At 41.1% G+C, this 27,249-nt stretch overlaps 3 protein-coding genes across 6 annotated transcripts in view; 2 read left to right on the top strand and 1 right to left on the bottom strand.

Moving 5' to 3' along the window:
• LOC130258349 (netrin-4-like) overlaps positions 1–3,763 on the top strand; it is a 45,304-nt gene extending 41,541 nt beyond the window's left edge. For all 3 annotated transcript variants that reach the window (XM_056501636.1, XM_056501637.1, XM_056501635.1), the window contains 2 exons: positions 499–669; positions 1,137–3,763. In XM_056501636.1, the coding sequence (XP_056357611.1) occupies positions 499–669; positions 1,137–1,273 (308 nt within the window). In that variant the 3' untranslated portion in view covers positions 1,274–3,763. The remainder of the gene's footprint in view (positions 1–498; positions 670–1,136) is intronic.
• Positions 3,764–6,445: 2,682 nt separating this feature from the next.
• On the bottom strand, positions 6,446–15,557 carry CHCHD4 (coiled-coil-helix-coiled-coil-helix domain containing 4). The gene is made up of 3 exons (XM_056501640.1): positions 15,476–15,557; positions 13,136–13,234; positions 6,446–7,599 (listed from the first exon to the last, which is right to left on the bottom strand). The coding sequence occupies exons 1-3, from the start codon at positions 15,495–15,497 to the stop codon at positions 7,310–7,312; spliced, it is 411 nt and encodes a 136-aa protein (XP_056357615.1). The 5' UTR covers positions 15,498–15,557; the 3' UTR covers positions 6,446–7,309.
• Positions 15,558–15,645: 88 nt separating this feature from the next.
• Positions 15,646–27,216, top strand: TMEM43 (transmembrane protein 43). 2 transcript variants are annotated; one of them, XM_056501638.1, is made up of 12 exons: positions 15,646–15,923; positions 17,014–17,169; positions 18,135–18,269; positions 18,960–19,054; positions 19,773–19,822; positions 21,320–21,389; positions 21,744–21,814; positions 21,977–22,098; positions 22,694–22,768; positions 22,850–22,951; positions 24,279–24,396; positions 25,377–27,216. In XM_056501638.1, the coding sequence occupies exons 1-12, from the start codon at positions 15,912–15,914 to the stop codon at positions 25,577–25,579; spliced, it is 1,209 nt and encodes a 402-aa protein (XP_056357613.1). In that variant the 5' UTR covers positions 15,646–15,911; the 3' UTR covers positions 25,580–27,216. The 2 variants fall into 2 exon arrangements, with proteins under 2 accessions (XP_056357613.1, XP_056357614.1); XM_056501639.1 differs by having other exon boundaries at positions 15,707–15,923; positions 17,017–17,169.
• The last annotated feature ends 33 nt before the right edge of the window (positions 27,217–27,249 follow it).

The following is a 27,249-nucleotide window of genomic DNA, read 5'->3' as shown; positions in this document are numbered from 1 at the left end:
TCATGTGATACACCTAATGGGAAACTTCCTGACTTCCTTCCTGTAGACAGTCCCTTCTCACAGGACAGAATTTTTGATAGGCCAGTGTTATAGCAAAAAACTAAAGTTTTCAGAGTAGAAATATAAAGTGTAGAATCAGTGCACTTGAAATCAGACCGGCAGCCACTGCTTGGGGATTTTCACCTTTTCTTTTGTATACATAAAATTGCCTTCCTACAATTTCCAAGTGCTTGACATCAGTCCATTAAAAAAGTTAATAAATAACATGGTGAAAGGATGAGTTAACTACTTAAAAAGAAAAATCCAGTTTTTCTTCCCCAGATTTATTCAAAAAAACCATCAGTGAAGTGGACAAGCACTGTACTTTCTGTCCAACTGCACTTTGGGATTTTTTTCGTGTCTTCTTTCAAGGTGTTAGAATTTTACCTTTTAGCAGCATTAACCAAAATTCATTTATAAATTCATTGTTGGTTTCTATTTGGATATGTTTTCGGGCAGTAATAAAAGCAAGAATCCTATCTGCTCATGACAAAGGGACCCATGCAGAGGTTGTTGTGAAAGTGAAGAAGGTCCTGAAATCAGGCAAAGTGAAAATTGCTCGGAGCAACAGAAGCATTTACCCAGAATCCTGGACCAACAGAGGCTGTACATGTCCCATTCTCAATCCTGGTAAGGACAAAATACTCACAGGGGTTTTGCTTCCTCTGTAAACAGTGCTTAGGAATATCAGCTGGGATCAGCCTTTCTGGGGCAGCATGCTTTGATTCATCCCCAGAAAAGCATGTTTGCTTCCCAGCTCCCAGTTCTCAAGAGGGGGGAAAGGCAGGAGTGGGGCAAAGGCACAAGCAGCAGCTGCCACATCCCAGCAGATCTGTGTGGAACTCACTGGAACAAAATCAATTTGTAGCTGTAACCCCTGAGCACAGTCCTGACACCAGGGAATCTGTGTGCCCAGGAGCCAGCAGTGACAGTACATACAAGGTTATACACATAACATGGCACATACATAAGCTGGATGATATTGGCAAAGATGCAGTATGCCAGATCCACCTGAAAAAGAGAAATTCTGGTTTTGTTCTTTCTTATTCCGTTTGCTAAATTTTTTATTTCTTTTTTCTTTCTTTCTTTTGAACTAGGTACTGACTATCTTATAGCAGGCCAGGAGGACTCTAGGACTGGCAAACTCCTTGTGAACATGAACAGCCTGGTGAAACCCTGGAAGGCGTATTTGGGAAAACAAGTAACAGATATTCTTCGAACTGGATGCAAATAATTTCTGCTTCAGAAATTACAGTGCTGGACTTTGCCTTTTAGTAACAATGCAGTGAAAGGTGTAGTTAGTTCATGCATTCCCATTCAACGTGCTCCTAGCTGAAGTGAGGAAAGCAGACTTGCCATCCTTCCTTTCATGTGCTTAGACAGGAAACTTGGGACATGACTATTTTTTTTAAGAAATGCACAGCCTTATCATAAAAAATTACCTAGTGCATCATATATAGATCACAAGTCAGTTCTTCACTTGAGCCTGACTCCAGTCAGAATCCTTTTACAAGGCATAACTAAAGATATGGATTAGTATTTCCATACTTCAGGTCAGTCTGATATTAATATGCATAAACTGCTTTCATAACACATTCATTACTGAGGTGTAATTTTCTTTGTAAGTGACCACTAAAAGGCAGCAATTTCCTTCAGCTTTACAAGTGGCATAATACTAAATAAGCATATAACAGAGCTCAAACTGATTCACCATCAGACTGCAATTATGCCAATATAATGGGCTGCTTTCTAGAAGACAGTATTATCCCACTGCTGACCAGAAACAAACATGTGGCTTACCTTGAGACAGTGTCCTTTTAGAGATGTGCACTGCTATCAATGCTTAGTGCTGAGCTCTGCTGCAGGAACCACCTTGGCTCAAACTCTGTTCCAAATCCAGCTCTTTGCTGCAGTACTTAGTCTGTAACACCACAGAGGTTTCACAGCAATTACCACAAATAAGCCTTATATATAGGAAAAAGCCAAAGTGTGAGGAACTAGCAGCTGCCCTAATAGTGAAATTGTGACACTACAAAAGGCACAAAGCAGAAATAGGAGGTAAATGGATTGGCTGGAGCATGTATAAAATGAGATAAGCTGTAGTTCTGGCTATTCCAACTGTGCTCAAGACCACTGGCCTTTGATTGCACTTAGTGCTTTCACTGTGCTTTATTTCTCTTGGTCACACTTCAGGGTAAGATGCTGAAGCTCTGCTTCCTTCCCATACTGCTTGAGGATTATTTCTCCCTCTGCAAAAGTACAGGAGTGGTAACATCTGCACTCCAGGTAAAATTAGTTCTGCTCTGCAAAAGCATCCTTTCTAAATCAATTTTACCCCACAGTAATCAAGAGGTAGCTACTTAAATCCTTCCTTAACACAGAATTTTGAGGAAATTGTAGTTTGAGACCTGTGCCCCCTGTTCAAGGACTCACAAACAAATGAAGCTGTTGGAGCACTCTCTCTTCAATTAAGCAGAAATTACAATGAATCAATCTATATTCTTTCAGGACATTACAGAGAAAGAGCAAGTACACAGGCTACTCTACCATATTTCAAGTCCATGTCTAATTTTTAATGCTCCTAGGGAAGAGGAGATGTTTTAATTTAGCACTGTCTGATTGGTAAGTGAGATATCTAGAAAACTCTAATACTAATACAGAATGATGGAAGTCCCAGCCTACAACTTAGGCAATCGATTTGTTCTCTTTACTACTGAGAACATAAAAATTCAGCTTCTTCCATTCTATTTACTGCCATTTTATTTGAATTTCACATTGACTGAACAGCAGAAAAATCCTCAGCTCATTTGGAAAGGGATGACAGGCAGATCTCTAGGGGAAAAAAGCTCCAATTTGTTTCCCAACAGGATATAAACAGTGTTTCTAGTGTTTCTTTCTCCCTCCTTTTCAGAAAATTTGCCTTCCTCCATTGCTTTCCCCCTTTTAATTCATTATTTATTTGTTGTTACCTAAAGTGGTATCCAACAATGTGGCATCTCCAACAAGCCATTTAATTAATGCAATAAAACACTTTTTAACCAAGGCATTTGGCAGAATTTGAAATGTCAACCTCATGAAATTAGGAGCCCAGCAACTGCTTTCTTTACTGTCTCCAGAAATTGTCTCACAACAAAAAGATTAACTAGTTCTTTTTCAAATATCAATAAAGACCTGTACATGAATTTACAGTCTGATCTCAAAGGGCTTCTCACAAGAAATGAAATTCAAGTGTAGGTTTAGAATTAAACTAAGGAATGTGCTTTCAAGAGAGGCCATTTTACCTGTAGGGGATCTTATTTAATGACAATGGGGATATTCCCTGTTGGTTTATAGTCAGCACCATATCAAAGCAAACATCTCTACAATCATCTGCATAGTTCTCTTCTGTACCTGAAAGTTATTTTTGACACAGGCATTTACTAGCATTACTAGCTACTGCTAGTAGAAATACAACTTGGAACAAGAACATTGATACTGTGTGTTCTCTTGGGGCCTGTGATAAAACAGAGATTAATGACTACCAAATGAAACACTGTGGTGTGCAAATAAGATAATCAATACAGCATACATTTCAGTTATCTCAAAAGTATTTTATATATACACATATCTTTCTCTAAAATTGACTGCAATTTGATTTTTTATTGGTATCACTACTTCTGCTGATCAGGCACCTCTGAGTTCACAGAGAAGAAAAATGGAAGAATAAAGTTTCAACTCACTCAGAGCTACCCTGTGCAGTCTTTGTTCTTTCAGGTAGCCTGAAAATAAGAATCTAAATAGAAATGGATTGCACAGATCACATTAGAACAGCTAGTCATGATGGGAAAGTTTAAATTGGTATCACTATGAGACTTTAGAGAGGAAAAAGATTATTTACTTGTGCAGTGTATATGAAATGAAAATGAGCATAAAACAGTGCAAGATGACAACTGACCTAGGAAAACCTTTTGCATATCTGTCAGAACAAGCAAGCAGGTCGTACACAATAAATTAAAAGAGCTACTACAGAAGGCATGGAATTCCTGTACCAAAAAAAATTGGGTTTTTTGAACCCTTGTACAATACAATATCCCTTTGACCTTGTGACTGTGAGTCTTAGGTGATACAGTAAGACAAAGAATACCAGCATGGAAAAAAGGATGAATTTGCCCAATGTAAAGTGGAAATTCCAGAACTGTAGTGGAATCACAAATCCTTGTTTTGGCCTTCCTGAGCTGTCTGCTCACAGATCATCAGTATCAATTTACAATAAGCCATTTTTAAAAACAAACATTGATGCTATAATCATTGCTGCACTCCTCTATTCTTGATCTGTTGGGTGTGTCTTCCCTCAGTTCCACCATCACCAACAAAACATCAGCTCCAGAGGGGTTAAAAGCAGTTGAAAAACAACTGCACACAACTCCTGTTCAACAAAATGAAATCATTTCCAGTGAAGAGAGCTGACCAAGAATAAATGACAAACTGCTGGTAGCTTCTCTACAATGTCCCACACTAGCACTGATAGAATTTTAATGAGGTAAAACAAGGGTTTAGAAGCACACAAATTCCTTTTTTTTACTTCCCTAGGAATAAGTAGGTTCATTGAGTGTGATCAGATCAGTGCCTCAGATAAACAGGAGACATTGCTGCCAGGTTAACAAGGACACTCTCAGTCAGAACTGCATAGGATATAGATCTTGTTTCCAAAACAGCCCTGCCAGATCCCCAGATCTAATGATCCCTACAATGGCCTGCAAGATAAACGTCTCCTGCTTGCTACCATTTTGTTCATCATTCCTTTTGCAGGGAAGGAGGAAAAAAAAAGATTCTTTTGGCACCTGAAGTAAGGCCATACTTTTTAGGAAAGTTACTACACACAAACTGAAGTCAGGTCTCTGCAAAGCCCTGAGGCTGTACTGCAGAGAACAGCAGAAAAAACTACTGAATAACTTCTAATTCTGAAAATGCAATTTTGTCTCATTTTAACTATTTTTCAGTACTTTTTTTACATTTTGGAATATATGCTTTGTTAAAGGATTATCTAAGAGACAAGTTTTAGAGTCAATCTTTATCCACATCAGGATATGTGATACAAGCCACAACAGTCAAAATCCATCCTAAACACAACCTTCAAACAGTCAGATTATGTTCCAAGTTCCCTCTGTCAGGATTAGGTGAACATCCCTACCTAGGGAGGGATCTTGTAGGCCAAGATTCTCACATTTTATGTTTTGTACACAGATGGTACAAAAACAGTTGAGGAGGATAGATCCAAATTCTTTAGAGCACAAAGGCAATGTGGGAAAGAAAAGCACAGCAAAAAACAAAGAAGAGGCAACTTGTTAGAACAGAGCACCCTTCACAAACAGCTCACAGAGAGTGCACTAGATTTCCATTTGAACAACCAGAAGCTTGGGTGTATGTGATTTTTTATTTTTTTAATTTGGTGCCCAGTGTTCATCTATTGCCTAAGATTTCATTTTCATGGCCCAACTGCTTAAGTGCCAAAGTTTATCTCTGCTGCTTTTGTGCCTGTTTACTCAGGTTAACTTGGCACTTGGCTTCCTATGCCTGAGTCACACAGAGAAGTTCTGTGTCACTTTGTTTCTTTGAAAAGCAGCTATGCCAAGAGTCCCTGCTATTGCTGCCCTCAGAACAAAGTAGTTGTCAACCACTTAACTGCCTACAATTTTTTTTTGAGGATCCAACAGCTGCACTGAAATACAAACACCTCAAACACACTGTAAAACTTGACAGAAATTCCCCTCAAACATTCAGAAACATGGGTGGCACCAAATTAACTTATGCAAGCAAGACACAATAGTGCTGTATGGAATTAATGCTGCAGAGCACTCCAGAGTGCTGTCCACAGACAAAGGCAAGTGTTTAAACATTGCTGGACTTTGTGGGCTGCATTACTGACACTACAGCCTTTTACACCTTGTGTGAGGTAACCAACAAGTAAGGAGAGAAAAAAAACCAAAACCAACTGACCTGCAATGAAGTTACTGAAGCCAAAGCCACAATCTATTCTGAAAAAAAAAACCTCTCTCAGCCTATCTTTTGCTCAGAAAGTCAAACAATTTAGTATTCCCTTATCTACAGCTATTAAACTATAGTGAACTATTAAATTATTTGTACCTCTTAAGTAATTTTCAAATATTTTAATAGCTGTTCATGTTTATTTGCTGGCTCATGATCAGCTACTGAAACTCCTTTAGGTTTCTTATGCCTTCCTGCCTGGGCTGGGGAGTAAAGAATAAGACAAGAATAAAAATCTGACAAGCTGGATAAACTGATCTTCATAACCCATGAAGTCATTCAAGGTCTGCTTACAGCACCAAATAGTCCTCAAATCCAATCAGTGTTAACAAAAAAACCAACCAACCAAAACACCACACCACAAAGACACAGGAGCTTCCAGTGAGGGTAAAAAGTATTTGCTTTTTAATATGCACTTAAGTCACAGTATCTGTTTTGAGATCATTACACCAGGTAACAATTTACTGTATCTCAAAGTATTTTACAAGTGCCCATCTATACATTGAAGGAGAAAGTAATAACCAAAGGAACTCAAAAGCTGTATTTTCAGAGCAAAAATAAAGCTAGTGACCAACATTCTTTTCATTCATCTTAATCATGAGTTGCACAACACACCATTTTCAAAAATGCAAAAGCCATCACAGTAAGTAAATGAAATCAAAGATGGTGCGCATTTCAACATTTTCCTGGCAGTCCTGATCTGATGCCAGTAGTAAAATGCAGCCATGATCTAGTAAGACCATTTGAAATTATTTTAGAAATTCTACATCTAGGCCATTTTCAGTGTCTAGCATCACTTCAGAAAAAAAAATCTTAAAGGAAAAACAATCATTTAATGTAATTTCTATTGATAGAACAGAATACATTGAAAAAAGCAGCTACTGATCAGAACATACTGAAATGAAGACAGACCTGGTGTGCCAGTGGAATTTTAGTTGAAAGCTATGTACTTCAAGACATTATTCAAGTCAAAACCCAAAGAAAACTTGAGGGTAAAGAACAGGTGTTAAAGTTTTAACTGTGTCCAAAAGCAGGTTACACAGTACATACACACATTCACTCTTTCTGCAGTATTTATTTGCAAGGCTGTAGCTCTGAGATTTCTCCTTCAGGAATAAATTATTTATTATGATACAGTGCACAGAATATGGTGAAACATTTCCTCACTACTCAGAAGACAGACACAGTGCAGAAGTCCGTGTCTCTGAAAATGAGAAATGGAGACAACTGCCTCCTTGCATCTTCATTAGCTGGATTCCTTCTCCTCTTTGGCAGCAGAGGCCTCCATAGAGGCAGCTTCCAAATCTTTGGTGGACTTCTCATCATTGTCATCCTCTTGAGGGTAAAGATCTGGGTATTTTTGCATGCATTCCTGCATGGCACGGAATTGGTCCACACAGTCTGATCCCTTTATTTCTTCTGTGCTATAGTGGAAACAAGAGAAGGCTGACTTGAACTGCTCCCCACAGGGACCACTAGCCATTCCACCCAGACATGGGCAATTCCAATTGATATCTCCATTGGGCAATATCAATCCTGAACAAACAAGAGAGAAGAAAAGTTAATGCTCCTTCCAAACATTGATTTCACTCAGTGACAGCTGCTGGGCTGCAGGTGTGAACTCAAGCACTTATAATGCCATCTTAGTTCTGTAGCTTCAAGGCTGATAAACACTTTTCCCTTCCCAGCCAGTCTGTTTCTCCCTCTGATCTGTATAATCCTTTAATGAGCACAAGTGAGATTAGTTCTGTATCCATCTCTGAGTTAAGTCCTTCATTAAGTCCTTCTCCCTGAACTACAGACCACTGAGAATATTCTAAGGGAACTGCAAAACAATCTGCCAGACTCTGTCACAGGAACAAGCAAGCATTAAAATCAGGCCATTCAAACAGTAAGAATTTAAATCCAGTATTAAGACTAGAAATCTTTTAAACCAAATCGAATGGATGCATTTTTCTTCTTGTTTGAAATAAACTCTGAAATAATAATTCACAACATTCTCCTTTCAAATTTCAACACAAGACCAGAACTGCAAAAACAAAAATCAGTATATTTGTAATGCACAGATTAAGTCATGTGTCACAGAACACAAGGAACAGCAAGCCTGAGAGCAAGCCTGCCTGTCCAGTTGCCAGAAACCAAACTGTACTTTAGAACACAACTGAAAGGAGTTAAGTATCACTTCAGACTCTAAACTGGAACAGCTGTAAACCTCTGCTCTGGAACACTTACATTCCTGACAGAAATGCTTCACTGATGGACTGGCAAGGTGAAGATTTAAGGGCATATGTTCTTCTAGATGGCAACTGATTTACACAATGAAGGTCAAACAGCAAGCTGAAGAACTCCTTCCCTCTGATTTTACAAATTCAATATAACAGACTTGTTAGAGTGAATGTGCTTCCTGAGTCTCCAATGCATTTCTCTAAGGTAATAAACACATCTACATTTCCTGTCTCTACCTGAAATGAACACACTCAAGTATGTTCATCTATAAAGAACAAGAGAACTACTGTGTTAAGATCCAAGATGGTTTCTTCTCCACTTCAACAGTTTGCTCTCCTCCTCTTTAGCAGACTTTTCTAACTTCATCTCCAGGCTGAGTTTCTGGAAAAGCATATGCATAAACCTCAAATGTAAGTACCTTTCCTTTAGAAAGGGGGCATGAAAATACCACTGGCAGACAAAAAAGTTGAATTAATTCTGATTCAAACATGAAATTATATTTAAGAACAGATACAACTTGGCATTACTTAAAGTACTGTCACAGAATTAAATAAATAAACTTATTTCTTGTCTTTGTCCAAGTTCCAGACATACATTTCACTCCCAGGTGCAATTCCTTGGACATCAGGCTGCAGTATCATGAATCTTGACTGGTACAGCAAAAGCAGCTCAATCATCTATTGCTATATTAAAAGGAATATTTTATTGTGATTTGTTATTCATCAGTGATGTGCTCTACCTCAGCCAATGCAGTTCAGCAGAAAATTACACTGAGTCAGTCAAATCTTGGCATTGATCAGACTCTGTTTTTCATCACAAAAAGTAACAGAGTCCTTAGCATGATTCAGTTAACTCTCATATTCCATGGACCATGCTTTATTTGGCAAGATGGTTTTGCAAAGTATCTGTAATAGTCACTGTACTGATAACATACATCTAATCCAGTGCATCTCAGCATCTCCAGCTGCCTGGAGGAGTAGCAGGACTTCTGAGACAAGAAAATGGGTGGCTGATGTCTGATTCCTCATTGCCAAGGATGACATAAAGCAGAAAGATGTTAATCATATGGTATAGAAGAAATACAATTTGCTTTGTAAACTAGATTTTGCAGTCCTATATCCCTCCTAACTAACACCAACCAGTCATTTTAAGGTCTAGCACTTCCAGAAGAAAAAAAACCACAATTTGTAATGTTCCTGAAGACACCAAAGCAATAAAATTACTTGTAAAATAATTCTATTGAAATAGATTGCTCCTTTTAGAACCAGACCTGCCTTGTAAACACACAAATCTTAATGTGAGTTATCCCATAAACAATATATTCTTATGGTTTCAGAAGATCACTGACCTACACCTATTTTACCACTGAAATAGCATCAGTTGCAGAAGTTGTGTACACAGAAACCATGCTTTAGAAAAGCAAAACAAAAATATAGATGAATAAAGCATGCACTTCCTCATTCATAATCACAGCAGAATTCACACATAATAAGCCCATCAGCAAGCTTAGAACACAATTAAACCAGAAACAGATTTTACCCATTGCTCTTCCTGAATTACAAGCCTGCAATAGGTGGAATTACTATTTTTATTTAAAATTGAATTAAAACTTCTTTAAAATGCAGCCTGAACTTCACTGATCCAGTGAGTCATAATATACTTGAACCTGCAATCGTGGAAGAAAAAAAACCTTGTTTACATCAGTGCAGATCAAGACTTGTGTGAGCAACTGATTGCTGGAATCACACAACCTAAAGTCTCGTGGCTCATGGAATCTGCTCATGTCATGGACAAAGGCAGACCCAGCTGCCTTTGAGTCTCAACACTTGTCTTGGGACTTGCTGGTATGAAGTACCACTGTTGTTCTGAGAAGAGTTTCTTCCCTGTTACCTGACAAACACCCCAATAACACCCCAATTTATCTGCCAGGGATTCACAGTGTAAGATGACAGGAAGCAGGACTGAAAGGGACATCATCAGTCACAGAAACAGTCCTGTACATCTAATCATTCATCAAGTTCTTTCTTAAAAGAATGTGGAGTTTTGCTTCATGTAGAAACCACTTTAAAACTGTTTATAAAATAAGATGACAGGAACAAGTCTGGAAAAACAGAAGGGAAAGACCAGCAACATTCTGTGTTTGAGGTCCAATTCTGTAAGTACTTATATCCAACTTTCCCATCACAGCTGTAACACTAATAAAAATCATTTTGCATGCATAAAACTCATCATTGCCTTCTTCATATAAGCTTTATAAAATAAAATAATTATCTAACTGAAGGCAGCCAAGATGTCAGTGAAAACCAGGAATCTTTCATGTTTAAATTCCACCATCTGCAACACATAGGACTAGAAAGAAGCTTTACAGTAACAATATTATTTCAAAACCGCTGCAAATTAATTCTTAATTTGTTTCCATCAGCCACAGCTGTCAAAAGGCATAGTGAACTGTGATCTTCACTGCAGTATGAAATCCTAACCTGAACTTACTTCAGTTTGTCTTCCTTTCCATTTCCCATGACTTTTTTTCTTTCAAGGTTTTTAGCTTAAAGTGAGTCATTAATATTTTGCCTACCAAAATCTCCCAGCAGATATAACAACAAAATATTGACAGAAATAAGAGCAGTATACAACTGGGAAAGAGAACACAAGTTTTCCATACCAATCTATTGACTCAAGTAGACTGCTCAAAGACTAATGTCTGTTAATGTCTGTGAAAAATAAGAGCTATCAAAAATTGCCAAATACCAAACTAGATGTTTATCTCAAGTATGAAAAAGGCCCCTAGAAAAAAAACAAAACCTCAAACAGAAGTTTCAGGTGTATTAGAAAACAATGCAGATTATGGTAGGTCTATATAATGGAGCTATTCTTTCCCAGGTATGACTGGTCTCTTTGCCACAGCAGAAAAGATGAAAAGAGGCCTTATAGTTAATTATACAACAGAATTTCAACACTGGAAAGCAAGTCTTCTATTCCAAGTAAAAGCTAAATTAGAAAAGCCTGCATGTTACATTAGGTACAGCAAAACCCTTTCCAATTTTCTTTTAAATAAAAGCTATGCAAGCCAGAGCTTCAGCAATTCAACATATTCCAAACCATTTCATCCATCTCTTTCCTGCTCATAAGCTTCACTCCCTACAGCTACATTCTGTGATATGTCCATGTGCTCTCTTCTGATCTATCTAATGCACTGGAGCCCTGGGTCACTCAAGTGGTTTTTCAGACTTTAAAATAGGGCAGCAATTTACCACATACTAAGAAGAAAATTCAACAAACTAACAAAGAAAACCATACGAGAAATCCCCACCCAAATTTACTGGTAGTACTTAAACATAGTTTATAGTTTCTTATTTTGGATCCCACACACACTGTCACTGTAAGCTGGCTTTTTTCTTCTCTGATCTGCTGTTGAGATAGAAAGTGACCTAAAATTCTGTAAAAGCAGGATTGCTAGAAAACAAACCCCATCACCTCTCCTCCTCACCACAGCCTTTCCATGTCCAGCAAAATACACATAAGAGCAATCAACTAATATGGCATTTAAACAAAAATAAAGCGGTTCTTTTAATTTTGACTAGTTTATTACCCAAATGTATGTCACACCAGGTCACCAACAGACTTAACAGTACATGTGACAAAACCTTTTGGATATATAACTGACTACACACAATTGTAATGAAGCCAAAATAGGCAGATAAATGCAGTAACATTTCAACACAAATCTTTGTATGAAAAAAGTTAATTTTAATGACATAAGGAGGTTTTACTTCAAATTACACTACACACCGGATCAGCTAACAAAGAGACCCTGTGAGCTCCAGCTGCTAAACTGCTTAAATGCTGCCCTCTAAAGGTCTCAGAGCCACTTCAGAAAGCACAACTTTCACTTTCTAACTAAATTTTAAAGAGTCTGAAGAATTTACTTCAACCTCAGCTGAGCTAAGTAAACCAACCAAATCACTTCACACAACGTGAAGAGGCCGAAAGACCTGTAAACATAGAGGCAATTAGAAAACAAAATTAACCTAAACTCACATTTTCATGATAATTATTAACCCAGGGCAAAATTTACAAAATCATCGTGATTGGAAGTATATTTCATTCACCCATTATTTAAAATGCACCCTCTGCAACCAGAATATTTTAAGTCTTGGTCTCAGAAATATTCTGCTCTCTTAAATCTCTATTTGCAGGTTAAACATACTTCATACAAGACCTGTAATCTTCACGAAAACTTTTATCTTTTCAAGGCAAGATGATTACTGTTGAAAACTCAATAATTTTAACTTACCCATCATGTGCCACTGAAAGATATTGACTGTATTGCTACCGGTATAGTACAGATTAGCCAGGCACTAATTTATATTAAATCAAATATTCAGAGATCACCAAATTTGGCAATTTCAGCTGCACACAGGCAGGTGAGCAACTGGCATCAATGACAGTGACATGTAACTCACTCCAGCTTCTCTGAAAATTGCAAGCTGTTACTTAAAACAGAAAAAACAATCATAATTTTCACTTGATTAGGCTCTAACTTTATTAATAAAAGGAAATGGCATCCATTAATATCCCTGGCTACTAACCAAAACTAAAACCATCAACTGATTATTTGAAGAGGCCAATAAGAAAAATCATTAACAGTGTAGAAAAAGAGAAAGCATGTTATTAGTGATGTCCTAATCTGGCAGTTAAACCTGCCAAGAGTTTGGGTATTTACTGCATAACCAGCTGCTCTCAGTCTTTAAATATGTTGAAGTTTTTCTAATTCATACAAGGTTTGTTTTCTGATGGATTTATATATGATGTAACACCCCTTACTTCCATTCTGTTCACTACTGACCTTGCTCTTCGTAAGGGTCATCTGGGTCATCTGCAACCAGCTCAGCACTGCTTGGTGTCTCATGGTCCTCCTTGGTTGCAAATATTATTCTGTCTTTTCCTACCATGGAGGAGACAAGAAGCAAAAGTTCAGAGAAATCTGAGCCAGAAAGAGTCATTTACAAAACTGCTGAACACCACAAGGTCATGAGATATTCAATGTGATGAACTAATGTTAATAGAGAATGAACTGTTGTACTTAATCACCTTCAATGAGAACAGTTACCAGTTCAGAGGAATACATACACACTGAAATTCTGCTATTCTAAAGCTCCAACTTTCATAGCAATGTCCTGTAACGGCTGCAGATCACAGTACAGTTCAATGAACTGCTAACTTAAAAAGCTGTTTCAAAACAAACTCAAATTACTTCAATACAAGGACTAAAACAGATTAAGAGTTTAGAATCAAAAGAGTGAAAGAAAAACTATAATAAATAGCAGTAAAATGTTCAAGAGAAACTTATTAATAACAGTGCTTTTCACTAAAGACTAGTATAATATTTTACACTAACCATCTGAATTAAAAACACAAAATAGCTGTTACCATATAGAACTAACTACATTGAAAGGCAGTGAACATTACAAGGGATGGAAATCCAACAGAGCAAATTTCCTGCTCTTGATTTAACTAAAACACTCCGTAGTGGGGTTGGAGGAGGCGTGGCTGGAAACTTCAGTAGTTTTAGTTTTCTAACAACCCTGCAAAGCTGTAACACACACCCTGAGGCATGCACAAGCAGGGACCAGCTAGCTGAAACTCTGCTGAACACATAAGTAAGTATTCCATGAGTGGAAAAAATGATAAATTCCCCAAGAATTCTCCAAATTCATAAAGGCCACTATAGTAACTTGGCACATTGGAAATTAGAATCTCCTGGCCTCTCAGTGTGACCTCAGTCAGCAGAAGTTCAGTAACTTAACTTGGCTCAGTAACCATTCATTTAAACATGTCTGAAAAACAGATAAATCTGTTTTAAACACTTCTAAAAAAGGGGAAACAGTTCTCTGACAACTCTGAATTGTACTCCAGAAAATTTTACAATGTGGAATGTTCGGTCATTTCTTATATATAAAAGCTAGAAACAGATGAACTCTAACCCCGTCACTGCAATTTTGTAGGGTTGCATAAGGCAACTTACAGATCTTGCAAAATTAAAAAACACACAGCATAAAGCATAAAACAGGTCCATAGGTTATGACTACCTCAATACAGTTTATAGTCTGTGTCCATGTTTGTAACTTATGTCATTTAGAACTATTGGTGCTTTTTTTCCACTTTGAAACTTTACATTCAGCTACTCTGCATTACTTAAGAGAGTAAGGATATTTATTTTTATATATGTAGATATAGATATAAATCCAGATATTTATCTATGTATCTCTCACTTTAAGAAGTGGTCAAGTCTCATAAACACTATGTACAATACGTTACGGATATAGAAAAGCTCGCATTCTACAAAAAGGCAAAACCCCACACCTCTGGCCACTCAGTCAGGCTGGGATAAATGTAAGCCCTGCGGGCAGGAGTGGCTCGGCGGCCGGGAGTGCCCTGCCCGCACGGCTCAGCCGCTCCGCACACGGTCCCTGCGGGCTCCTCTGTCCGGGAGTGCCCTGCCCGCACGGCTCAGCCGCTCCGCACACAGTCCCTGCAGTCACCTCCGGCCGGGAGTGCCCTGCCCGCACGGCTCAGCCGCTCCGCACACGGTCCCTGCAGTCACCTCCGGCCGGGAGTGCCCTGCCCGCACGGCTCAGCCGCTCCGCACACGGTCCCTGCAGTCACCTCCGGCCGGGAGTGCCCTGCCCGCACGGCTCAGCCGCTCCGCACACGGTCCCTGCAGTCACCCCGGCCGGGAGTGCCCTGCCCGCACGGCTCAGCCGCTCCGCACACGGTCCCTGCAGTCACCCCGGCCGGGAGTGCCCTGCCCGCACGGCTCAGCCGCTCCGCACACGGTCCCTGCAGTCACCCCGGCCGGGAGTGCCCTGCCCGCACGGCTCAGCCGCTCCGCACACGGTCCCTGCGGGCACCTCGGCCGCTCCCAGCCCCACACGGCCGGGGCCGCGCTGCCGCCTCATGGCCCCGCCGCCCTTCCCGCCCTCCCCAGGAGAAAGGTCGGCGGCGGGAGACAGGCAGCGCTGCCGTGGGCATACACGGACCGCGGGCGGCTGCCGCGACTCCTCTCTGCTCCGGCTGCGCCTTCCCCTCATGGGCTGCGGGGAGCGACCCCGCAGCGCACCCAGCCCCGGCCGCCTCACGGCGAGCCCGCCCGCCGGGGTGACATTGGGAGGACACTCGGGCGCACCTTCCTGCCTGCAGTAGGACATGGCGGAGCCGGCCGGTGCCTCCCTCCGCAGCGCGCCGCACACGGGCCCCGCCGCTCCGCTCCCGCCGTCCCGCCAGCACCGCCCGGGCAGCGCCGCGCCGCCGCTCCACGCCGCGACCTCCCGCCTCCGGAAGCGCCTTCCCGGCCCTGAGGCGGCCGCTGACGCACCTCCTGCCGGCCGCGGCACTACAGCTCCCGCCGGCCCGCGGAGAGAGAGAGAGGCGGGAAGGGAAGGGAAGGAGGAGGGAAGGAGGAGGGAAGGAGGAGGGAAGGGCTTCCCCGCCGCGGCGGGAACTACGCGTCCCGGCGTGCGCCGCTGCGGGCGGGAGCCCTGAGGCGGCTGAGGGCGAGGCTGGCGGTGCGCGGCTCCGGCGGCTCCTGAGTTGTGGTTCCCGGCAGGAGTGAGAGGCTCAGGATGTCGAGGAATGTAAGTGCTGCTCGCTCCGGCCCCGCCGCTGCTCCGCGCTCCGTGTGGCGCGGCCCGGGCCGGCCCCGAGGAGCCCGGGCTGTGGCCAGGGCCCTGTGCCAGTCACACCCCTCCAGGCATCTCCACATGAGAGGGAAGATGTGTACTAATGCCTTTACAGATAATTCGATGGGTGAAGGTATGGGCGTTAATGGCTTTGAAATGGGTCTTCGTGTCTCTCCTGGCTTTGGGCAGCGGGTTTGTTGCAGAGCCCGGACAGCCTAACTCATGAAACAGAAAGTGGGTCTCCACAAGGCTGGATTTCTGAACTTTGGGATGAAGCAGTAGGTTCAAGGGGGGATATGTGGAAAGCAAGGCTGTACCTTGCACTGTTCCTCAGCGGGTGGTTTGGGATGAGAGGAGGCTGCGCCCTCCGAAACCGAGAGAGAGAAAACCCCGCGGGCGTGTGTCCCTGTGGACTCTCCCTTTATTTGAATAAAGTTGCAGGACTCCTCTGTCTGTTTTATGGACACTTGCTTTTCATAGCGCGATTTTCCGCACACAGAGAAGTGCCATGCCCTGCGTGCTGGAGTTGTATTTGGTAGGTCCCCACAAGCCGCATACGCGCAGATAAACCCCTGGGCTCTCATGTTAGTCCTGTGCTTTGCTTTAAGTTACTGTTACCCTTGATATAATTATATTAGAGTGGGCAGACACGCTTTTTACTGGTGAGGTGAATCATAATGTGTTATTTATAGCGGTGTTTTAGCTGGTCAGGAATTTAGGACTATTACTCAATTTGTCATGGCCTGAATGCAGGGTGTGGACTCCAAATACAGAACCTGGAGGCAGACCGAAGAAAGCTTGAATGTGTAGAACCACTACAGTAGAAATTGTTTGGGGTTTGTTTTCTGTCAGGCTGGAGTTTTATTTATTGAATGTGTTTCTGGTGTCAAAGTGTGATAAGGCATTTAATAAGTGTGAGAAAATTTTGGTCCAAGGCACGAGGTTCTGTTCTGCAGGGCAGTTGTCTAACAAAGCTAAAAGGCTTGTTTTGAAACTGAATGCTTTGCCCTTTCACAGCAATATTGCACTTTTGGTTTATTTTCAGCAGTTCTCTGACACAGGCAACAGCAGAAAAGAACATGTTAAAATCACAAGTGAGCCCAAACCAGGGTTCCTGGAGAGACTCAGTCAGACTTCTGCAGGCATGTTGATTGGACTTGTGACATTTCTTCTGGCTTTCTACCTCCTTTTTACCAATGAAGTAAGTGCAATACTGTCAGTGTTTGTACACAGCTTTATTACTTAATCCATGAGGAGAGGAGGTTTTGTCTGGGCATCTGGTGCTTGTGAGATTTAACAGAATAGTGAAATCACAGGCCACAGGTAGTATTTCTCTGGAACTAGGTGTAGTAGAGTCAGTAGCAGTGTGTGATGAGAGATAAGATCCAAAGCTTGTAAACTGATGATGAAACAGCCTGTAGTAAGAGGGTTGCATGAGTGGCCACATTCCAGTCTTCTCTTTTTTCTTGAGGTAACAAATGGTCCTCCTTTCTAGTGTTGTTAGAATTGCTTTAAAGAAGTTCATACTTCATATTGCAAAATTGGGGGTGTTATTTATTTGTTTTTTCTCAGTATTATTTCTTGGTTTTAGATTTTAAAAAAAAAAAAAGGTAAGCCAGGGATCTTAACACCATGCCATTGAAATGTACTTGTTTGGCAGTTTTGGAGTGGAGAGCAGAATTCTGTAGATTTTCACTTGGAGACTTTCTTTCATACCTCTACAAGAGGAAAAATAGCTACTCTAAATTTTGATGACTTTGCAAAACAAAGCACATTAGGATATGATGGTAAGGCAGGGAAAATTTCTGCCAAGGAGTCAGTATAAGTGTGTGGAACAATGAACCATAATATATATCCTTTTTGCAGTTATTCAGGAATGAAGGTAAGAGGTGAAGAGCAGTAAGTTTGGACCCTTGCAGGAAGAATTTGGGTCTGTTTGAGAAACTTAGTCAGTGGTAATGGTCCTGCTGCTGGGTGAGAAGTACTGCTCAAAACTGGCTCAGACACAGAGAGTGGAGAAGTACAAGTGTGTTTCAAAAATATGCCTTGGGCTGAATATACAAGCATTCCTTATGCCATCAGTACACTTGTCTGCTAACCTTGTTCACAAAATATTGCTGTGACAGTGATTCTCCACAACTTGATTTCTGATTTTTTTCATTGCAGGGACGAGCTTTAAGGACAGCCAAATCTCTTGATGAGGGACTTTCACTTGTGGTCCCTCTTGACAGCATCCACAGTATCTCCCAGCAGAATGAGGGGAGACTGGTGCACTTGGCTGGAGCTCTGAGTACATCTAAGGTAAATAAAATAGTATGCTGAAGATATGAGTATTTCAAGCTTGGAGGGAAGGAAAAGTGTTTGCCAAGTAAAGTTTTGTTTGGTATCCAGGAAAAGACATGTTGCTTTTCTCTTCCTCTAAGCATTGCCAGCTACCACTCAAGCTCTGGTTACTGGCCCAGAATCAGGGAGATGCTGAATGGCCTTGCACTCCCTTCTCCAAGCCAATGCCAGCTCTAGCTCTGTTTACCCTCAAGCTGCCTTTTGTGGACAATTTCAGTTGCCATCTATGTAGGGAACCTGTTGTGTGTTTATGTTATTGTTAAGGCTTCAGGCTCTTGCAGCACAGTAGCTCTGCAAGTTCTGACTTTTCAGTAGACCATTTTCCATGGTCCACCCACAATGCAGAAAATAACACAGCACCTTCCATCAAAACAGAATATCCTGGTTTAAACACTGAAACCTGTAAACCCATAGTCAGCAGTTCTTTCTTCACTGTGGCAATAACTTTTGATGATGATTCTTCTGGTCAGATTTGCCAGAGACATTTCTTTTTGTCTTTCATGACATTTATACCATGTTCACCTGTGTGTGAGATAGTGCTAGCTGTACAGTGAGGGATGTAAATGGGTTCAGTAGGAAAAGTAGAATGTTAGTAGTTGTGAAGTATAGCATTTAGACTGACTTGTATTTTCTTTAATTTTTGCACAGCCTTTGTTTGACCCCAGCTATGGGCTCTCCATCCAAGCTGTCAAACTTAAGCGTAAAGTGGAAATGTACCAGTGGGTTGAATATGAAGATTCCAAGTAAGTGAAAGTAATCTTTAAAAGTAGTTTATGGGACTGTTGTGTTACCAGGATCCTATCACATTTTTTTTCCTTATACCTAAGAAAAAAAACCAAATTATAAAATTCCTTATAGCAAGAGAATTCCAGAGAATTCTTGGATTTTTTTTTTCTTTAGAGAATCACTTTAATTTCCTTGAGAGATATTAACTGCTCTGCTAATAGTTGCAATCCAAAGAGGGAAAACATTTCTGTTATTGCTAATAATTCCACTGATGGTTCGTTATTAGCTATTTTGTAGGTGTGACTGCACAGAATTCCATGTTCCAAATGTCTTTCATGTCATAAAAAAAAAGGGTCAGAGGTTGTGAAGGTGTTGAAAATAATTTCTCAGTCTTAGCATGCTTATGTTGCAGCATCTGTTGGAGACTTGATTTGGGCCAGCTTGTCTCACTGTATTTAATTCTGGTTGTTCCTCATCAATCTAGTCAACACCTCCTTGTTCAAAGCATGGGAATTAAAAGGTTGTGGTTGTTAAGCATTTGTGTTTAGTTTTCTCCTGGTACAGAGCATCTATGTCTTCAGAACAGGTAGTTCAGAGAAGAGTTAGGTTATGTATAAAGATAAGTCTGTGTTGCCAGAGATCTGTCTGTGCATTTAATTGGTGAGCTATATTCTGCCCTGAGCAGGGGTGTGTGTGCACTGTTTTGGTTCTCATCCCAGCCCTTTTTCTCTGCAGGGAATATGAGGAGAATGGTGAGATTAAGAAAGAGACAAAGTATTCATATGGTAAGTTGATCAACAGAAGGTTCCTTTCCTTTTATGTACATAACTTTGGACTTTCATGTGTGTGTGTATTTTGACTTTTGTTGAAAAACCTCTATTTTCTTCTTGGGAAAGAAAGGAAAGGAATGTGAGGAAATAAGCAAAAATTCTCTTTCTTAAACAATTCTCTTTCCTTTTATTTTCCTAAATAAATTTCTCATTCCTAAATTACAAACGCTCCTTTTCCTGAAGAAACTCCGGTGAAAGGAGATATGCTGTCAGCAAGAAAGGGCTATAGAAAACCTGAGTCTTGTTTTGAAACCCCTAAAAGTTCAGAGGAAAATACAGAGATAGGATGCTCCAGAAATAGGGCCCATAAGGTCCTATGACCAGAGATGGGAGTGTGTTCAAAGCTACACCTGAGATTACACTTCAGATATGGAGTAATTGGAAATATGTCAGCTGTGAGCAGAAGAGAATAGACAGGGAAAAGCAGGATAGCTGCAGCCTGTGAGGGAGCCTGTTGAGAACCTGTTTAGATGTTGATACCAGCAGCACCTTCTGATGTTCACTGTGGCTTTTGCCAAGTGCTTTTTTGGCAAGAGCAGAGCTGGGTGCATTATTCTGATCTACCCAGTGGCAGAAAAGTACTCTGAGTCATCATGTGTTTGGAGATTGGTCTGTGTGCTTCATTTACCTCTGATCAAAGCACGTGGATGTGGAACGTGGGCGTGCAGCAGTTTCTGGGTGTGATCATATAAAAAATACTCAGCTGAGTGAAGCATAGAGACCCTGTATCATGGAGGTACATAAGGGGCAAAGCTGGTGGTTGTGGGCCATGAAAAATGGGCTCACACAGTGACAGGGAGCAAAAAGAAATGCCATCTAAAAAAACAGTTGTTCTCTCAAGATTGATGGATTCTGTCCCATAAATGTCTGTGGGTCCATGCCAGCCATGGACCCACACAGCTGCTTGATTACTCTCCCCTCAGCAGGACTGGGGAAAAAACTGGGAACAACAGAGTGAAGGATAGGTTGAAAGAAAGATAGGGAGATGGCTTTCCAGTTACCAACATGGGCAAAGCACCTTAGGGAAAGTTTATTGTCAATTAAAATAAATAATTACTGACTTGTGTGTTGGCAAAACACATTTGGACTCAACTTTTCCTGGGCTCAGGTTCACTCCAGACTCATTTCCGTTTGTTCTCTGCTCTTTGGTATTACAAAACCAGCTTATTTCCAAAGAGTGGAGCCAAGAATCAAAGCCTGATCATGGAAGATGCCAACAGCAAAGCTGAGCAAAGTAGAGTTACAATTTTATCCCAAAAATACCTTTTTTCACCCTAAATCCTGCCATTCCCTGTTAATATGCTAGGAGGATGGATCTAAGTATCGGTACAGACTATCACAGACATTGATGTAGACAGTATTACTAGAAGTGTAACCTAGAACTGATCGATTGAGAGGTGTCTTCAATAGATCTGAGTGTCTTTTACTCAACCTTCTTATCATTCTGTTTAGACACAGAGTGGAAATCAGAAGTTGTGAACAGCAGAAACTTTGATCGAGAAATTGGACACAAAAACCCAAGGTGAGGTGCCATCTGGCACAGTCCCTCTAAATTCTGTCATTGGATCTGATCAAAGATGAAAGCTAAATGACTGATTTCACAACAGAGTGCAGTATATGGAAACTGCTCTTCTTTTGGTAGTTGGGAGAACAAGGCATAAAGAAATTAGAGCAGCTCAGAGCAGTGATGCCTTGACTTAGTTTAATGGCTCCAAGAGTATGCAGTCTGGACAGTTTCTTGATGAATTTGTTTTCACGTCGTGACAGTCATTTAGCTCTTTGAGTTCCTCCTGATGTTTGCCACAGTACCTTTTCTGTGCTATATATTGCATACTGCAAATCAAGAGTTTGATCAGGGACTCTATCTGTTCCTCAGTGCCATGGCTGTGGAGTCTTTCACTGCTGTTTCTCCTAACGTCCAGGTTGGCAGCTTTGTTCTTTCCAAGGGTAAGGGTTGTTTTGTACTGGCTTTGTGTTTGCTGTTGCATCAGCAGTGGACTTTGTTTTTTTCCACAATAGCTGTGTCAAGTGATAATCAAGAGGCCAGCCAGCAAACTGGCCATTCCAGATTAGACACTGAGCCTCAGCTTGATGCTTTATTCTCCTTAGGTCTGGTGGATAAAATTGATGATTTCAAGCAGTTGAGCTTGTCACACCTGGAGGATCCCCATGCTGATGTTACCCGAGGAGGAGATTATTTCTATCACAGCGACAACCCCAGGCGTCCAGAAGTAAGATGGGAAAGATAAACTATAGCAGTGATTTCTTGTGTGTGAAAAAGAAATTGGGGCATGCCCATTTCTATTTAAATGCAGAGAAAATGGAGTGCAGACCATCACATAGGGTTACTCCCTTAGTGGAGCCCTAAAGAATGAGTGCTTCTCTTGCAGAAAGCTTCCAGTCCACTCTTTTATTCTCTGTTTTCTTGAGTCTGCTGTGCTTTTAAATGAAAAGGGATGGTGATGGGAGGTGGGTTCCACCTCTGCCTTGCTGTATTGAGGACTACAGTCAAAACAGCTTGTTGTCAGATTGTGGTGCCTGCCTTGTTTTGCCAAAAGATGGAATGATGAGGGATGAACTAAGCATATCATGTGCTCCTGCAGCTTAATCAGAGGGAATATTACAAAGCAGCATTTGAGCTCTCCTGTTTCAGCTGACAGCTGTGAAAAAAGGACGGCTTGAAAATCATTCTGGCTATCTCTTGCTTGGCATAAATGTTCAGAACAAGTGTGAATAAATAAAGGATGTTCCTGTGCTGAGTTATCTTTTCTGTGATTCCCTCTTGTAAAACAATCTTTCTTGTGTTCAATCTTCTCTTGTTTGTAGGTGGGAGACCTTCGTGTCTCTTTCTTCTATGCAGGTCTGAGTGGAGATGATCCTCGTTTGGGTTCTGCTGATAAGGTGAGTCTTCATCTGTTTCTGTATTTTGCAAGTTCTGTTCCCAGCTCAGTAACCAGTAAGTATTTTTCCCTCTCTTCCAAGGTGACTGTGATTGCTCGGCAGCGAGGTGATCAGCTGATTCCTTATCATACCAAGTCTGGAGATGTTCTGGAGATTCTGTACCCTGGGGACCTCTCTGCAGAGGTGAGATACCACACTCTTCTAGTGAAGGGTTAAAACTCGTGGTAGTGAGGAAGCAGCAGAAGCAGCAGCTCTTACTCTCCTTCAGACCTGCTCTAGAGGAGGAGATACTCATATAAACATTGGCTTTTCTTTCTCCTTGGACAACAGGTTGTAGCCTGTGTTTGCTTCCACGTTTCTGCACATTCTGTCTGTTTGCTGTAAAGATTGTTTTTGTGCCTTCTTATTTTGTTGTTATTTGCTCCTTGGTTGTTTCCCACTTACAGATGCAAGCACATGCTTTTGAACAGGTCATATGTAAAAATAGTAAAAATCAGGGTTTAATTAAATAAACTGTAAGAGTTATTCACTCTTCAGCTCCTAATAACAGGAGTTGAGGCTTGTTTGAAATGTTTATTACTATTCTGGCTGAGAAAGAACCTTCAGGCAGAGCATTATGCTTCAATAAATCCTGCATGCTCCAGCAATTTGGTGATTCATTTACTTCTTTTAGTAGGTTTGTTTCTATTAATAATTGTTGCATGTCTGGCTGTAACGAAAAGCATATGTGAAGAGTTTACAGGTGCTCCCAGAAGCAGTTAAAAAGGCTTTGTTTTGACTTGAAAGAGTAGCAGTAGAATCAACTCTCTGCTGTAAGCTCTGAATCTTCGTTAGACAGAATTTTGCTTCATTGAAAATTAACTGGTTACAAGTAAATAATGCATTGAGTACTTGTACGTGCAAGTAGTCAATCAGTCTTACACATCTCTTACCATTTAGTGCTTTCTAATGTCCCAGCCATCTTCATGTGAATGTTTTGTTGAGCCAGAGGGTCACAGAACCCATTTTGAAAAGAATCTTAAATTCTAAATTCTTGCCAAGAGATGCTTTGCTTTGCCTGATGCAATGTACACATAGGTTTTAGCTTTTCTTCCTTGCATCCAGCTTGCTTTTACACACCTTTCCCTCAGCCATCAGTGGATATTGTTGCCTCTTCTCTCTTTTTTTCTATGAAGTCAGACTCTTCCTTCTTTATTATAGTTACTTATTAGTGTCTTATTTTCCACAGTAATGTTGAATGTATCCAAGTGCAGCAAAGCCTGTGGGTAGTGTTGAATGGTGCTTTTTAGGTTGTTTTAATTAAGAAAAGTGTCAGTTTCCCCCATGCTGCACTGTTCAATCTATTGTGTACTGCCATACTGCACAGATGCTGCAGAATGAGCTGCAATGTATCTTCTGCAAGAGAAACTGTACTCCTAAAACACTCTTGGCTCTGATTGGCTCATAATATACTGGAATTAAGAGGATCTTGAACAAGAAGCAGGCTGCATGTGATGGTGTTTGCTTTTAGGAGGTGTTTCAGAAGGAGCATGAGAGTAACACCATGAAGACCTGGGCCCTCCGTGCAGCTGGCTGGTTCTCAATGTTTGTGGGCATCAGCCTGATGACCCGAATCTTCTACACATTAGGTAAGTTTTTCACAGGAAGGTAAAATAATCTATGAGTCAGATTGTAACTTCTAGAGGATTAATTCATTTGGAGAATTAGAAGAAAGAGAATCATTTGGAGAATCAGGAGGAGTCTAATTTAGACTCTGATTTGATCTGATGTGAAAAATCACTGTAGGCAACTGCAGATAAACAGGACCTCAAAACCAAGTTGTTGCTTTGTGAACATTAAAAACCCACACACAAATATCTTTTTCCAGTCTCAGAAGAACCCAGCCCAATGTTTAACAAAATAAAAAGCTGAAACACATGTTGGGCTGGTTCTTTCAAATCTAACTCAAGGTGCTGCAATACAATTACTTTCTGCACCCACACACAACTGGTCCCCTCAACAGGTCCTAATCAGCAGTTGTATAGAAATAAGTTTTTGTGTCTAGTTAATTTACACTATTGTAAACAAACAGCAAAGAAAATTTTTGTTTATTCTTTTAATATAGAAAAATGCTGGAGTAAAAACAGAAAAATAGGACAATGCCTCACGCATAAACTTCAGACATCAAAGATATCATTCACTTTGTAGCTGTGAACTTTGTTTTTTCTGATTTATTTATCCATATACATGCTTCTCCAAGATTTATTGTTGCCAGAAAGGAATTTCTGTGTTAGCAGCCTTGTATCAGTTGCCCTAGTCTTGTTCCGTAGCTGCAGGTTTGTCTGTCTCCTCTGCTTCTTAAGCCTCGGACAAATCTTCAGACTTCATTTTGGATTCCGTTCTGTGTGAAGAGATGAGGACAGCATTGCCTTATATGTTTAGCTGTTGCTTAGTGATCAAATGTCTTGATGATGCTCTGCTGAAATGGCTGATCCAGTGCCCTTGATAAATAGTTTGAGTCTGTCTTGTGATTGCAGCTGTTGGGGTGCAGATCCTAGGCATGAATCAGACTGTTTTTTAAACTGTCATCTTGCCAGCTACTTCATGCCGTGTTTCATTCTCTCTGCAGTGGACTGGTTTCCTGTGGTGAGGGAGCTGGTCAGCGTGGGGCTGCAGGCGTTTGCGGTGTGTGTGGCCAGCTCTCTGTCGCTGCTGACCATCGCCGCGGGCTGGCTCTTCTACCGCCCGCTCTGGGCCCTGCTCCTCGCCCTGCTCTCCGCGCTGCCCATCCTGCTGGCCAGGTCCCGAGTGCCACCCAAGAAGCAGCAGTGACAAGGAGGTGCTCGGCTCTTCAGCTGAGTCCTGGTTAGAACCTTCCCAAGTGCATTTCTGCCCGGTTCCTGCAGCAGGCTTACAGCAAATCACAGCTCAGCAGCGAGCACTGAAAGCTGGGGAGGGGGCTTGGATGTGGTTATCGGTACACATTATCCATAGGACCATAGGATGCTGTTTGTGACACCAGCTTTGGGGGAAAAAGCATTTTGGGTGTGTGTATTGATGGTAAGTTAATGAACAAGCAGATTTGTACCTCTTACTGCTTAGTAATTCCCCTGATTTGAGAACTGACAAGTCCTTGCTGGGTGGGGCACGTGTGTTTTGGAGAAAGTGCCAGCTGCATCCCATGGACCCTGGTTAGATGTCCTTAGGAAATGCGTGTGCCTGCCTGTCTCTGACAAACCCTCCTTCTGCTGTCTTTTCTTGTTTGCACAGTCAGGAACACTCTGATGTGTTTGGCAGTGTATATGTTCAAAGGGAAAGCATAGCTTAGGTGAATTCCACACAATATTCATGCAAGTAAACTCTGCTTTTGGACTGAAGATGTTCAAAGTCATGGATGTAATAAGTAGCCAGGTTAGCAGTGCTCTGGGGTTGGGCAGATTTATCAGGACACATTGATTTCCTCCAGGTTTTAAAAGTATCTGAAGTTGTTCTTGGTTAAGCATCCAAATGATAGCCGGGACTATATCACTGCAGAACTGTTTCAAAAATTTCACTTCAAATTGCACTTAAAGGGATGCTCAGAGGTCATTCACCTGTAAATATAAAACCTCCTGCCTTGAAACATTGACTTTTATAACTGAATGTGTAGTCTTTAAAATAATTGGGTTTTTTGCTCTGTATACTGTTCCTTTCTTTAATTTCACTTAATAAGGACAATGAACATACTCTGTGAAATTAAATAATGGATACATTTTTGCCTGATTAATTTTCCTATATTTTAGTAGTCTAAATTGATAGTTTTGTATCATGCCTTGTAGTGTTGTGATGGTTCATTTTTATCTGCTGTAACCAGTACTTGAGATTAGAGGCACTCTTAAGTCTCTCCACCAAGCTGGAATCTGGCTTCCAGATGGGCCCCCCTACACTACCGTGTTTTGGTGGTTTTTGTAAGTATACACAGTTCAGTACAAAAATGTTTTCAGTTATGAAATCTATTTATGACCATCAGAGGAGTGTTCTCTGTACCAAAGGAACATGACTTGAACATATATAGAAGCTAGAAGTTTCTAGTTGTTAGAAATGGTACTGAAATAGAAATCTGAGTTAGAAATCATAAATGTTTTGAGAATTTTAGTCCTAATTACTTTCATTCTTTTGGTATTTGAATATTGTCAGTGTGGTCTCACAGCTGTGTCCTGCTGGTGAAAGCAGCAGAGTGAAGGGTGGGTACAGGAGATGGCCCTGTGCATGCACTGGCACATGGCAGTGCTGCTGCACGCTCTTCCTGCTGCTCAGCAACACCAGCTCATGCTCCAGCAGTCAGTGCTCCACAGGGAGAACCTGGGTTTCAACTGCTGCTGTTTTGCCCATGATGAACAATAACCAGCATTACTTACTGGAAATGAAGTGACAATTTTCTATAGGAGTGCTGAGCGTTTGTATATTTAATAAAATAGTTTTCAAAAGGCTGGGCTGTAGACTTCATTAAATTCAGGTATTGT

Source organism: Oenanthe melanoleuca, chromosome 12, assembly GCF_029582105.1.
Source record: "Oenanthe melanoleuca isolate GR-GAL-2019-014 chromosome 12, OMel1.0, whole genome shotgun sequence".
Lineage (NCBI taxonomy): Eukaryota > Metazoa > Chordata > Aves > Passeriformes > Muscicapidae > Oenanthe > Oenanthe melanoleuca.
This window is presented reverse-complemented; position numbering and strand designations above follow the sequence as displayed.

What these genes read in the sequence shown, in the direction of transcription:
- CHCHD4 (XM_056501640.1), bottom strand. Translation starts at nt 15,497, where the DNA reads ATGTCCTACTGCAGGCAGGAAG. An exon ending in GTCCTACTGCAGGCAGGAAG is followed by an intron (nt 13,235 to 15,475) that starts GTGCGCCCGAGT and finishes CCTCCATGGTAG; the next exon opens with GAAAAGACAGAATAATATTT. An exon ending in TGACCCTTACGAAGAGCAAG is followed by an intron (nt 7,600 to 13,135) that starts GTCAGTAGTGAA and finishes TTGTTTGTTCAG; the next exon opens with GATTGATATTGCCCAATGGA.
- TMEM43 (XM_056501638.1), top strand. An exon ending in AGAGACAAAGTATTCATATG is followed by an intron (nt 19,823 to 21,319) that starts GTAAGTTGATCA and finishes CATTCTGTTTAG; the next exon opens with ACACAGAGTGGAAATCAGAA. An exon ending in ATTGGACACAAAAACCCAAG is followed by an intron (nt 21,390 to 21,743) that starts GTGAGGTGCCAT and finishes TCTGTTCCTCAG; the next exon opens with TGCCATGGCTGTGGAGTCTT.